Here is a 14,619-nt window from a genome sequence, read left to right on the forward strand (position 1 = left end):
TTTCTGTTACGAATACAACAAAAGAAATAAAAGGTCTCTGTCTTCTGTGAAAATTTTTAGGCTCCATTAGACAGGACTGAAAAGCAAAATGGAGGCTGCTGACCAGCGTAAGGCAAAAATGGATGAAAGAAAAAGCATTCCTCTCCCAGTGACTTCCCCAGGCAGCGCCGTAGCACCTTCAGTCCCTCATTCCTTCACCCCCATCTCCAGTCTGCCACGTTTTCAAGAGGTAGGCAAGCCAGTCCTTACAGAACCAACCACTGAAAATACCATTTAAAATCCATCAAACCCTCTGCTAATTAAATTAACACACATCACTTGCAAAAAATCCAACTTTCACAAGCCAAGATAGGGCAGGGGATATGAAAGACTTGGAAGGTTACAGGCAAAACAAAAGAAAGACTTCTGGAAGATCTTTTCAGTTAGTCCCCAGAAACCAAGAACTGTGAAAAGCCAGCTTCTAGTCTCATCCTTCAACAAATACTACTATTGCAACCACATTTGTAAAAAACTCAAACCAGACAATCCCCAACAACAACAACAAACCCCTATATTTTGTTGATAATCTGAAAGGAAGGAAGATAAGGAAGAGAGCAAACAAATAACTCAAACTATCAAAACAGCATCAACTCGAGTTACGTGAAGCAAACTTAGATGTACCAATGATGAATCTTTCAACAAGCCTGGCAAAGCCGAGCTCTATATATTGAGTACAAATTTAACAACCTGACTTTTCACCCAATCATTACTGATTCTGCCTTGGTTTTGTCATTATTCTTTTTCCCCAAATAGCATAAGCAGGATGAAAGGTGGGCCCAAGATGAGACAATAAAATGCAACAAGCCTCCAGGGAAGAAAAAAGACACCAAGAGTATGGAGAGTACAATGCCACAATTTGTTTTGTCTCAGCACCTGAATGACAGCATTGATACTCTGGACATAGCTTACACCTATTAACACAGATTTGGAAAATATCGACTCAATCCCATCCACTAGTAGGGCACCACAGCCATTTGCTGTGGCTTGGCACAACTAGGTTAATAACTCTTTACTGCTTAGTCCCCACAGAAGTAAGATCTTTCACTACTCAAGCTGTAGGTGGGAGGACTGTACAGTAGTACAACTTTCTGTTTACAGTATACTGAAATGCCTGCAGTGTCCATAAGACCTGAACAAGAGCAAATTAAAAAAAAATATATATCCATGTAGCTATCAAAAATACACGTGTTGAAGTACTTCCAGTTTACAAGAAAATTACAATTTCCTTACAAAAAAACATGATAAGATGACGAGGAATCTATCAGTAAGGTCACATCTTTGGGAAAGGCAAAACCTTTATTTTTTCTTAAGTGATTATTGCCCTGTAGCAGCACTATCCAAGCCTTGCTGCAAGATGTCAAGAAACATTAATAAAAAAAAAAAAAAAAAAAAGCTTAACATTTGAGAGAATGTGGCAAATCAGATTTTAGCCTGAAGTACTGAGGAGTTTTTCATGTACAATTCTGAAGACAGCATAAATCTGCTTACTGTATGTGCCTGATTTAACTACTGTGATCTGCTCGTGAAGAAAAGCTGGCTGCACTGACAGAAAAATAAAACCTCCAGCAGTATGAAATTGTACCACTTCACTTTTTTTTTCCTTTAATGAAACTTAATTACCATGCTTATCTGATTTTTTTTTGGCTACTCTAAACAACACAGAGTCTTTACAGTTTTAACTGTAGCTCTGTCTAAAGTTTCAACACTTTTTTTGTTTCATCTGCAAACAGGGCAATACTTAGGTTTGTACTGATGTTGCACATTTGTGCACAACTCAACTGAAAACATAACAGAGCTATTTTCACATAATTTCATCAGCAACAGAGAAGCCCATATCTGGTATCTAGCTTGGTAAAAACTGCACAAAGTAAACATTGAGAACACAACTGAAAATTAAATAAAACTAAGAAATCATAAAATAGACAAATAAGATACTTTTAGATCTCTGCTTGAGCCTATACTGTTATTGCTGCACATAGTTTTAGAAGGAGACTTTTAACATCAAACCCTGATTAGCATAATGAAAGAAGATTGCTCTCACTGACAATAAATGCACTAAATTAGGAGAAAAGCAATGAGGGGACACAGGGTGTGGAAGAGAGAGAGACAGAATGGATGGAAACAAAGAATATGAGTAAGGGTAAAAGCTATAGTGTATCATGGTTTTGGTTAGTTGTTTGCTGGGGTTTTTTTAAATATTTTTATCATCTTCCCTTGGTATCACATATTTTTAGAGTGCAGAGAGCAGCTCAAATTTTTTGAGTTCTTTGCATCACCTTTATCCTTCAAAAATCCAGCTTCATTGGCTGGGGGGATCATGGATATGTAGAAACTCATCCGTCCCTTTCCAGATGCTGTTCACATCTAAATGACATATACTACTTAAAATTGAAATCAATCTTTGCAGGTGAAACTATTTATTGTTTCCCACATGGATCGTCCCCGGTTGTTCTTTTGTCTTCTCTCTTTTATGGAAAAGGTTTTACTTCTATTATAAATAAAAAGATGGGTTGCCTAAGTAACTGGCATTTACATGTAATAACTAAACAGTAAAATGAATTTATACAGAAAGAGCAAATAGAAATAGTTCTATTTTCTCTACTGACAATCTCCAGTCACCTGCTGCCTACTTCAATCATAAGCCTCAAATACAACAAGCTACAGAGCTATACAAGAATACCAAGAATATTCTTGCATATACCAACAGATTTCTATTATTCAACTGAGTAAAGTAAAAATTACAGTCTATTGTGGTTAAATAGAAAAGTACAATACATTTGGCCTAGCAAAAAAGTGAATAAAAAAACATGCAAAAGATATAAAACTTTAAAAGCCTTCTTAAATATATCAAAAGCAGAAGTTACATGGACCCAAGAGATGATCAAACTTAAGAATGAGCAAATGCAGAAGGTAACATTAAAGCAACAAGACTGAATTTTTTTTGCATTCATACTCACTCCAAGGAAGCACACAATATCATCAGTAAAAGTCAAAAAAACTCCAAATACCAATTAATGAATAATCATAAAAGGAACAGAAAACATAACAAAAGGCACTACCATATCACTAAGTTTCCATATATTGTGCACTTCTGGATCCAGTAGCTCAAAAATTCTGTAAATGAAAAGGACACAGTACAGAAGAGCAAGGGTGACCAGAGGAATAAAACTGATCCCTGATCAACAAAACCAAAATCTTCCTGTAAAAGTACTGGAAGTGCAAGAACCTGTTTCAGTACAAGAAACCAAGGACAACAAATGAAACTATCAGCCAAGAAAATTAATTAATCTCCTTTACCACAAAAACTATACTTTAGTAGAAAATGCCTTATGTTGTAGGCGCTAAAAAGGACGTTGTAGGTGCTAAAAGTTTAAATGGCTCCAGTATACAAAAGAACAGGTTAGATCAAGTTCTTCCCCTTTTATTCTGAGTACCTGAGAAGGTAACCAGCATAAGAGCATTATTCTGGGCTTGGAAGGTGCTGGGCTGTAGATGTTTCCTGTAGATACTGGGAACACACGCGCAAACCTGTCTCCTATGTGCTTATGATTTTCTTCAGATATCTGCTTTCAGTCAGTGCTGCAGAAAGCCTTCAAGAGCAGATGATGATCCTTGAGACTGCTCCAGCACAGACATTATTACCATGTCAACCTCTTTCATTAGGTACTTTTCACAGCACTGTTTATGTGTAACATGTCATCTCTTAAAGCATTTAAATGATCAAGAGACAGAGAAAACAATCTATTGCATCCTTAAAATATTAACCTTGCAGGCAGCAAGCCAAGCCAACATCAAGCACTGAAGTCAAACCATACATAACCAAATACTAGTATCAGAGATATTTCTAATGGCATAAACTACAATATTAGCTAAGCACAGCTTCTGATAGTATAAATATTGAATGGTGCAATTCATACCACTGTGCACATATCCTGACATCCAGCCAGGTACACTGAAGTCACATCTTCTGATAAGGACCAAAGACAAAAAATAAACACAAGTATTAGGGCCTGAAGGGTACCAACAGTTGGTCCAAAACAACTTTTCACCTAACATCTCTGTATAATCTTCTAACTTAGTTCATGAGCTGTCTAATACCAATGACAGGTACAGAAGATACAGTTATTAAGAGTAAAAATAACACCTAATCAATCTGATCTGAATAAACTCCCCCCCATTCCAAAAGCCTGTATTCAAACTGTTCTTAAACACTTCCCACAGCAGAGGTCCTACATTCTCTCTGGGCATCCTAAAAGGCTAAGACAGTAGACAGTTGAAATAAAATCTTCCCTAATTTTCATACTGTCTCCCTTACTGCATTTCACCTCTCTTTCAAAAGGATAAATTGACCCCAAAATACATCTCACAGCAGGAAATTGTTGTCCTAAGTATGAATGAAATTTAAATCATCCTTTATTGCTTTTATACTTAGATTGCAGGATATTGACTTTGTATGTTCACTAAATCCACTATATTTTTTTCAGTAGTGATTTAACACATTTAAATCTTTCAGCTTTACAAAAATCAAGAATACTTTTCATGTTCACTCTGGAATTGAAGCCACCCTTAAGTCAATTATTTTCACTTTCTGTTCCAGAAATTCAAGCCAGAAATACTGAGGTAACCAGCAGGAAAAAGGTCTAGACCAGAATAACACTTCAATACTCCAAGCAAATCCCTGCAATATAGTACTTGTCATATTTTCTACCTTAACAGATGTTAGTGTGACATAATGTGATGTTAGTCAATGTTAAGTGTGACATAATGAAGAATCTTGACAACACCATCATATTTCTGAATTGAAACTACTTGATTATACTCTCCTTGAAGCTATTATTTACATCTTAACAAAGGATTGTCATTGCACTTCTTTAATGGCTCAACAGCAATCAAATAACAGTGAAAAACCTAACCTGAGAGCAAAAAAGTAATTCATCCAGCTATGTAAATTCAGCTGTGTAAATTCAAGTATTTGATAAAAAAAAAAAAAAAAAAAAAAAAAAAAAGAAATAACAAATTATTTATGCTCAGAATGGGGAAAAAATAATACAATTTCAGTAAAACTGCAGATAACTTTGGACTCACTTTTGGAATCAAAAATAAAAACCACTCCAGCCTGCATCTCTCTGCGCTCAGTTTCTATTACATGTCCAAAATTCTCAGTTTTAACTACAAGTCTGTAAGAACCTTGCTTCAGATTTTATTAATGCCTGGAGTGGTTTTGTTTCTCATTACAAAGCAATAGTATCCTACCTGGATAGGTATTTCAAGTCTGAATTTTATTTGGTTTATTACCTGAAGAACTGGATTACATAACCAGCTTTACTTACTGTCAAACAACTTTGAGCTCTATCAAACACAAACCAGACAATAAAATATTCTGGATATCTTACTTCAAAATATCGTTCGCTTTCCAGCAGTGAAATCGGAGTAGACTAAACAATTTAATAATATTCTTCTCAGAAGATGAAATTGGACTCAATAATCTAAATTGTCACAAAAATATTTTTTAAAACTTCTATGCCACTTATTTACACAGCCCTCTTGTGTATCACAGAATGGGTCAGGTTGGAAGGGACCACAGTGGGTCATCTGGTCCAACCTGCCTGCTCAAGCAAGGTTATACCAGAGCACATAGCAGAGGATTGTGTCCAGACAATTCTGGAATGTCTCCAGTGAGGGAGACTCCACAACTTCTCTGGGCAATCTGTTCCACTGCATGGTCACCCCCACAGTAAAGAAATAATTAACTTAAGCATTATAACACACCTCATTCATGATCACTTAAGACAAGGTGAACCTTCTGAAGAAGCTGAGAAAGAAACTGAGAGCACAGAAACATTAAGACTAAGGTAGTGTGGTATCAATTGGACGACTTCTGATCAAGTGTATATCCTCCTCACCTGACTTTCCCCTTCCCTCTCACTGCAGGTTTGTACCAGCAGATTTTTTTAGACAGTACAGCTACACACACAGTTACTTCTTTGCTGAAATCTGCCAGAATGGACTAAACTCGATTCCAGGCACTATGACCCTTGGCAGCAACTTCAGACAGGCAGGTGAGAGCAAGGATGCAGAGGTACCCTTAACTAATTCCAATTAGATTTTTCATACAGTTCTTGATCTGCTAGTGAAAGTCTGAGAAAAACAATGGGAATGGAAAGGCCAGGAAACATTACTGATTTCTTGCCTTCTTGCTCCTGTTCCTTCCTTACTTCCAGTGAGAATTCTGTGACACCAATCTACTTGTTCCCTACTCACCTAACACCAGTTGTGAAAATTCTTACTGAGAACAAACAAATTATCCTGGTTAATAAAGAAATTAATTAATATATAATTCCTCTCCTCCAAAACCTTTGACAAATTTTTATGGGACGAGGATGGAAAAGTTCAAACAGTTTGACAGAAAAGCCTTATACCACAGAAACCTGACAAGCAGTCCCCAGAGCAGCAAAGGGATTACACTGAGTGATATCCCTCTTCATGTTATTTCCCTTCTTTCTAAGGTAGAGAGTTGTTCATTATAAAGTAGCCATTAGTTAAAGAGACACTATCATCTGATCAACAAACATCCCTAAAGGCAAGAGGATGACACAGCATTCAGAATAGGCAGCTGCAAGACAGAATTTTAAGTGTGAAAGAAGAAACACTAAATATATAGTTAGACCTGAAATCACCACAGAAGCAAAGACTACTTTACTTAGCAGTTAGCATAACATGAAGCACTGCAGCAGCCAATATATTAGTATCACTAAACAGGAGCATGTATCTATCAATAATACAAACAGCAAATCTCATTCAAGATTCTTTACAAGCACACAAAAATTAGAGGTCATTAGAAGTCCTCCTAACAGGATTAAACAAAATATGTTCCCAGAGATACTATGAACAGGCAAAAATTGTTTCCCTGCAATTTCTATTAGCTTTAAGCTACATAAAGAAAATTCAACACCATTTCATCCTTGTCTGCTACTCACAAATCAAATCTTCAGTCTTATCTGCATATAGCCAGCTGGTTTTTAAAATTCTGCTGCAATTGAGGAGAAAAACAATTAAGCAATATTATTAGTCATCTTACCATTGTTCCCTGGTGGTTGTAATGCATCTCCTGTCAAGCTACACCATCCAACTGGGAAAATATCTCGAGAATCACACCTGCACCAATAGTCAAATGCTCCTCTCCAACCATCAAATGTAACAAAAACTTCATCTCCTTTAACATCTCCAATGGTTGCTGGGCAGATCAGGTATGGGTTCTTTCTATCTATAGCTTCAAGTTTCATTCCAACTTTAAAGCAGTTTGGCACAGGTTTTGGCGGTTCCTACAAAAATAAGCGTGATAGAATATTTGTACTTCTATGACCTCTTGAAAAAAAAAAACAAAACTAAGTAACAGCCCTTTTTTTTTCCTCAACAGTCTTACTTCTTATAGTCACTACTCTCAGGAAGTTACAGAACATTCAAGGAAATTTATTCGTATTTCAAATTTGCTTTTGCTCTTCTGCACTACAAAAATCTTCATTCTATTCCCCCAAACACAGCTGGGATAATTAGCAAAATTCTCCATGACAGAAAGACTCTGATAAAAGTATTTACATAAGCAATAGGTTGCAACCAATACATTATGTCTGGGCAGCAAGACAGCCAAGACACTAAAATGAAATTATTACATGCTAATAAAGAAGAGGTTTGCAGAGCATGGATATTTCTGGGGACTGATAACTGTCTGGTAAAAGCTTTACCTCTCAATTAATCCATGAAAAATTCATTAGCATTGGACATTATTTATAGGCCTCTGTTAACTCGGTTGGCCTTAGACCAATTCCAAGTGGACAAAAGAAAAACAAAAATCAAGGGAATGTGACTGGCATAAGTGTACCTCCACAGCAGGAGTCGTGATCTGACAGAACACAAATTACCACCTCAGCCTCAAGAATGTTATTATCCAAGCCCATCTCACATGTGCTGCAGGCTAGCACAGAGAAGCATGGCTCATCACGCCTCAGAAAATTTATATTATCTTATCTAAAAGAATTTATAATTATATGAAGATAACACCAAGTGATATGATTACAGGCCTGAACCCAACTGTTTGATTTGCTGACACACCTGTCAGTATCACTCCAAAGACAACAGGCTCAGTATGACAACAGGGTTTTATCACTTCAACAAAAAAAAAAATTTAATCAATTCATTTTAATATTAGCTGTTTTTATATAATTTTTCTATATTTTACAGTAACTTACTCTAGAGTCAAATTTAAAAAACTGAATTGCTTTTTCTGCCATTTTAAACTACTTTGTCACTACATTTTAAAATATGAGTGTGTGCCAAATAAAAATCTTTAACAAAACCTTTCCAAGCACTACTGTATTCCAATGGGTCTCATTCCCCATTAATTTATTTTTCTTTTACTTCTGTGCCCATTCACATGACTACAGTGCTGTTAAGAAATGTGATATACATTTTATCTAAAATCCATGAGACCAAAAATGAGCAAACAAAATTTTTCTAAATAACACACCATACTTTGAAGTCTCAGCTCAGGAAAAGAAGTTGCCCTCTACAGACTAGAAGCAGATTCCTTTCTGTCTAGTTTCATAGCATGTCAATCCAGTTCAAAGTAATTTTAAATAATAGTCTTGCCTTCCCTGCCTTTGCTGCAGACAACAGGGTAATATCTTATAACTCATTAAAAGTGTAACCATGGACCAACTGATGGGAAGTTGTTTACTAGGAATGCCTTTCTTCTTACCTTCTTAAAAAATGCTGCAGGTGCCATTTCAGCTCCATTGAGAGTCCTTAAGAGAAACATTGGCCAAGAGGATGCATTCATCTGGAACCCTGAGGACAAACAAAAATCAAACAAACAGCCCTACTTTCAGTTTGTAAAATACAATAGGAGAAAAAGGTTATAAAGTCTGTTTCACTAATGCCTCGTTCCCTCTATTTCAGACTCAGCCAAAATAGAAGTAGCTAAGAAGAAATGACATAGTCACTGTAGCTGCAGAAAGCTGTGTGATTCATTTCTATTCTGAGTGACTTGCCTGCAAAATCACTCATCATAACGTCAGGTATTACAGACTAATTTCTAAGATTTAATGGCATGCAAGTCCTACTACAGGAGACCATTAGGTTCTCCCACACAGTCTCTGGAGCAGTGGAACTTCCCTGGCATGTGCACCCAGCTTTTCCTTCAGGTTCTAGCTCATTTATGGAGAAGATACTTTTTTTTTTTATTTCTGAGCATCTTATTATTCTTTCACTAAACCACAGGTAAAAAAAAGTGCAATTGGTTGGGTTTTATCCCCTCCTCATTAAAATAAACACATAAATAGTCATAAAAACAAAGAATACCTAAAAGTGAACAATAAAAAATAATTTTAATAAATCATGTATTATATTGAAAAACATAAACCAGATGGTCTATTTTATTATTCTTCATTAACAAGTGAATAAAAATCATAAACAACAATCAAATTTGTTTAGATGAACTACCTCATTTACTCAGACCAAAGATTTGGCTGAAAACCTCCTTATTCCAGACAATCTTCCCTCACAACAAACAACTTTCCAGTTAAAAGGTAAAACAAACCAAACAAAAACTCCTTTTGCTTTCTTTGCTTTCCAAATGAATGTTTTAAAGTAATGAGTAAGATAAGAGACATGGTAGACATTTTCTTCCTTCTTCTTTAGCAGTAAGATGTCTGGAACAGCTCTCCAGAGAAATAGACATAAAACAGCAAATTGAAATCTTTTCCACAAAGCAAAAAAGTACCATAACCTGCCCAAAATCTCATGAGTTCCCTCATAACAGATCTTTAACAATTGTCTTAAAAATCTGTAACTAGAAAGATGGAACATATCTGCAATGCTCGATCACTTACATAATTTACTCATCTAAAATTTGATTATATGCTATAGTGGTTCTTTAGCTCCTATCTTTACTCTATCTTCAGTAGAATAGCCAGTTTTCAAGCCAGAACAATCTACCTATGCAACACCTAAATTAATGCAGAGCTCCTATGTGATAAATGGTGTCATAATCCTCCATGAGTGGGGACCACTGAGCTGATTGTCAGGCCTGGTTTCATACCAGAGTTCTTTATAAAACCTGAACACGTGTGGTTACTGAAACACAATATTCCCAACCAGGCAGCTCAGAAAAGATATACAAGCAAGACAGAGGAGTGACAACTAAACAACAGTTTCAATTAACTTCATTTGCCCTTTAAGTTGTCCTGGTAAACCCAGAGAAAATGCTATCTGCAACATAATTTGCTCAGAACATTACGCTCTCAACATCAAAAAGCTCACCTATGGAAAACAGAGGCTGGAGCAGGAATACTTTGCTCCAATAATAATTTTTTTCAAAACCCTTATGCAACATGCATAATTAAAGCCATGTAAAAATCAGGTAGGAGAGACTATTTTAGTTAGTTATTATGATAGAAGTGGAACATTAGTATCCAGAAGGTTCCCTATTACTTGGAAGAAAAAAATCCGCTGGTTAAATGTCTAACAGGAGGTAATTATACACTCAATTAGCTCCCAGCTTTACCCAGGAACAGGATGCTGTAAAACTGCCAAAAAAGCTTTTTCAAAAATTTATCTAGGTGTGCCAGAATGTTTGATTGCTGGAACTCAGCCTATCTCTAGAAAAATCTAGGGCAGGAGGGCCAAAATAGTGGCACCCACATTCTTTTCTGAATAACCAGCAATTCAGAGGACAGGTAAACTTACATGCCTGGGTGCAGAGAAACAGCTGCTTGTTAGGTGGTGCACCGCAGGCAGCCTGACCAGATAAGAGTAAGAAACAGTATCTGAGGTGAAGGCATCAACCTTTCTACTGATGGTCATGGAGAGTTTCTCCTCTTAACAAATCAACCGCCTCCATCACACATAACCGGAATTTTATTCTTCACTCTGACTTAGAAACACATTTTAAAAACCGCTGTGCTCTTAAAGCTATATTTTTAACAGTGTACAAGTATGTAACTGAAGGAACCGGTGAACTCTTTCATTTTTTATACTGGTATTACTTCATTCATTCTAGAAGGTTATATCAAGAACCTCACAGAAGTTACACTGAGAAACTTTTTGGAAAAAAAGGAAAAAAAAGAAAAATTTTCCCTGATGTCAGGAATTTCCAATGTTTTCATTCAAAATCTCTATATATCAATTGGAAAGAAGGGAAAAAAAAGCCTTCTGGGCTCAAAGTATATCTATCGTAAGCAGTATTTTCCTACACTGGCACCCTGGTTGTATTGCTTTTCTTGTGTTTCTGAAGGAGCACAACAGCACAAAAATCTACCCTTATAGTCTATGTGAAGTGTCTCAATGGTTATGTCAACTGTTCCTGTGTCTGTCTCTCTACAAGCACATCAGGATTCATACTGTAGTGAAATTATCTTTTCTCTTTCCCTTTCAAACAGAAAAACTGGAAGTTGCTTCCAAAGCAGGATGACAAGCTTTTTGAGAAGCTCCTGAGAGAAAGCATACCTATCCTCATTAAACCTCCAATAACAATTCTCTAAGAATTACTGATGGCACCAAACCAGAAGTAGGTTCCTAACAATAAGATGGAAAAGCAGCAGCAACCAATTTATGTATACAGGTAATTTTTTTATTATTTTACAGTTTATTATTTTTATTATTTCTTCCATCTTCTAAATATTCACAAGATAACAGCGGGGAGAGTGCTCAGGTAAATTTTGGTCATTATTCTTCCTCTTTTTTGAAAGCAAAACTATTTGCAGATGATTGTGAAATCTTTAAATATTTCCATACATAGACTTTAAAGCTATTGACAAATATAGTACAAGAATGAAGATCTAAATATACAGGTTAATCACAGCAAAGAAAGGCAATGCCACATTTTACTACCTCTTGCAGTTTAGTCAAAGTTACCTCTGACCATCCACCAGGTAACAAGGAATTGCTTTGTAGAATTCCCCATTTAGTAAACTTCCTCAGTAAGACTAAACCCAAGGACTATTTCTCAGTTTGAGGAGACACAATGTTGTCGCTCATGCTGCTCATGGAAGGCAAAAGAAGTTCTGCATGATACTTCTAAGCACAAGACAGCTATACCTTGTTCACAAGCATTTACTGTGCTCACAAACCAGCCATCACAAACCAATCTGACATTCCTGAACATATGTTGATTTGAGGCCATGATAATATCATGCAGTCTAAGCCTGCAGTTTGCTAGAGCTCTGGAGTGCTGCTTTTACTACCTCAGAGTAAAAATTTAGAGCAGAATGGTGCAATTCTGCACTAACCCACCTTATGCTGCCCATCCTAGAAAACAATCTGCTCAGTGCCCAAGGAAACACCCTGACTGCCCTGCAGAGATGTGCCTCCAGCAGCCCTGCTGAGGCTTCCCAGGTCTATAGCAGCCAGTGCCCTCTTGTGAGCTGCTCAGATGCACTGATGAAGAGTAAAGGGGCAACTTGGCTTTTGCCAGCTCTTTCCAAGGTCTCCCAACAGGAGCATGCATGGCATCATGCAACAAAACACTGTATACACACACACGAGGCAGGCTGTGTGAGGGAACATTTACAGAATGGGCACATTAAATATTTAAGGGCCTATCAAAAACAAACAAACAAACAAACAAACACAACAAAAAACTGCTCATTCTTATGTCAGAAGAATGAAAAAAATAAGAAAAAGCCACAGTTCACTTCGCCAGAGTTAGTTTACTTACCTCTTTGTCAATTAACAATGGTCTGTTGAAATGTTCATACCATTAAATTTGCCAAGACGAAAAGGTAAATCTGACTTCCTGAAAGCATCACTCCACACACATTTGTTCAGTAGCTTTGTAACTTACCAAGTGGAGGCTGGAGCATGCCCCCTTTCTTTTCACAGGTCCCGATGGGCTGGATGTCTGAGGAATCCACAAGCCTCCAGAAATCATTTTTGTTGTCACTTCCATCCAGCCGCAGCCTTAGCCTGGCACCAGTGATTCCAATCACTGTGGCTATGCAAACTGAGGTAACATTGCGAGGATCGTGCGCTTCCAGTTTCATACCAACCTTGAAATCGTTCGTGGGCGGAATTCGAGACTACGATAAAAGGTAAAAGACTTTTTCTTGTTGTTGTTAATACTGCTAAATTTACCAGCCAGTTCAAGATACAGCTTCTTTTCCTCCAAACTTACCATAAAAGCGATAAATATGAAGAAGCTTTTAAACTTTGAGTGTCTAGCAGCAAGTCAGAAAAGGCTAACCTACCAGCTGCATAAGCATGATTGATTTATAAAAAGATAAGGATGCTAAGAAGGGTAACAAGGGAATCTTCACGACATGAACATAAGATTGAAGCAAATGGAAAACTAGGACATATTTTCACATGACATTCAACTCAAAAACAAACAGAAAACCAAAACACAAACCAACACATATATAAACAAAATCCCAACCACAAGGTTTATTAGCTTCCAATTCAAAAGAAGTAATTGTCCTCTTTGCAATAATATTTTGGAAACCAAATAAAATTTGGACTCTTCTGTATAGGGGAAAAAAAAGCTTACATTACGAAGAAAGAAGACAGGAAAAGGAGTTAGTGTTAACATTTGAAAGAAAGGAAACAGTCCTAAAGCCATATAAAACTTCTGTGCTAAGACAAAAGCTGTAGCTTGTGCTTATTCATAGAGAACTGAACATAATCACAAAACTACAATGTAATGCCAATTTAACTAGCACAGGGGAAAGAAAGTGACAAATGCAATTTGGTCTTTAGGCAGAACTTTTTGTCACATGCTAAAGATGAACAATAGGGGGTATTTTTTTACTCATGTATCAACACACTATGGGCAGAGATTGACTGGATTACCATCTGATTACTTGCCTTCTGTCATATTGCAGACAATGACTTCACCTAATGATGTTCAAATCTTTGTATTAGCACTAACTGGAATGGAATGCCTCTCACTGTTCTCTTAAGTTGTCTCCTCATTTCCAGCCTAAATTTTATTGATGGGACTTTTGGTCAACACTATCACTTAATTTATTTTTGCACCTTAGCAAATAAAACCAAAAGCTACAACTGACTCTTTCTCAGTACCCTTTCCACAACGTAAATAAGCACTGAAATTTCTCTTAGGAGAAATTTCTCTTAGGAAATGATGACTATTCTTCTATCATCCTAGAAACTCTTTCTCTGCAACTCTTCAGTACAAAGTTGGTTTTGAATACAGACATCCAGAACTATAAGCAGCCTTCCTCATGACATTTACCCCATCCAGACTAACAGAGTGTGACTTCTAACACAGGAGGCACATTAGAAGACCTAAAATCATGGGCATTCACACTCACAGGAATCCTATGTCCCCTTGTGCCTGCCTGACCAGGTCAGGTGGTGATCCCACAGCAGCCAAAGTGCACTTATCTGTCTGCAGACACAGGAAAGGACAGAAGAAATCTGCTCCTGCAACAAGTGTTAGTAGTATTTTTTTCTCCACCAGTGTTAGTAATACTTTTTTCCACGTATTTAATGTCTAAAATACACCTTGCTTTACTTGCTATATAGTGCAGGTGCACTATTTACAACGCACCCTAGATCAACAGCAGG

At 36.8% G+C, this 14,619-nt stretch overlaps 1 protein-coding gene across 1 annotated transcript in view; it reads right to left on the reverse strand.

Moving 5' to 3' along the window:
• SCML2 (Scm polycomb group protein like 2) overlaps positions 1-14,619 on the reverse strand; it is a 71,765-nt gene that overhangs the window by 28,799 nt on the left and 28,347 nt on the right. Inside the window, exons 5-7 of the mRNA XM_066313929.1 lie at positions 12,878-13,112; positions 8,795-8,883; positions 7,118-7,361 (exon numbers count right to left, since the gene is read on the reverse strand). Of these exons, the coding sequence (XP_066170026.1) occupies positions 7,118-7,361; positions 8,795-8,883; positions 12,878-13,112 (568 nt within the window). The remainder of the gene's footprint in view (positions 1-7,117; positions 7,362-8,794; positions 8,884-12,877; positions 13,113-14,619) is intronic.

Source organism: Sylvia atricapilla, chromosome 2 (genome assembly GCF_009819655.1).
Source record: "Sylvia atricapilla isolate bSylAtr1 chromosome 2, bSylAtr1.pri, whole genome shotgun sequence".
NCBI classification, from domain to species: domain Eukaryota; kingdom Metazoa; phylum Chordata; class Aves; order Passeriformes; family Sylviidae; genus Sylvia; species Sylvia atricapilla.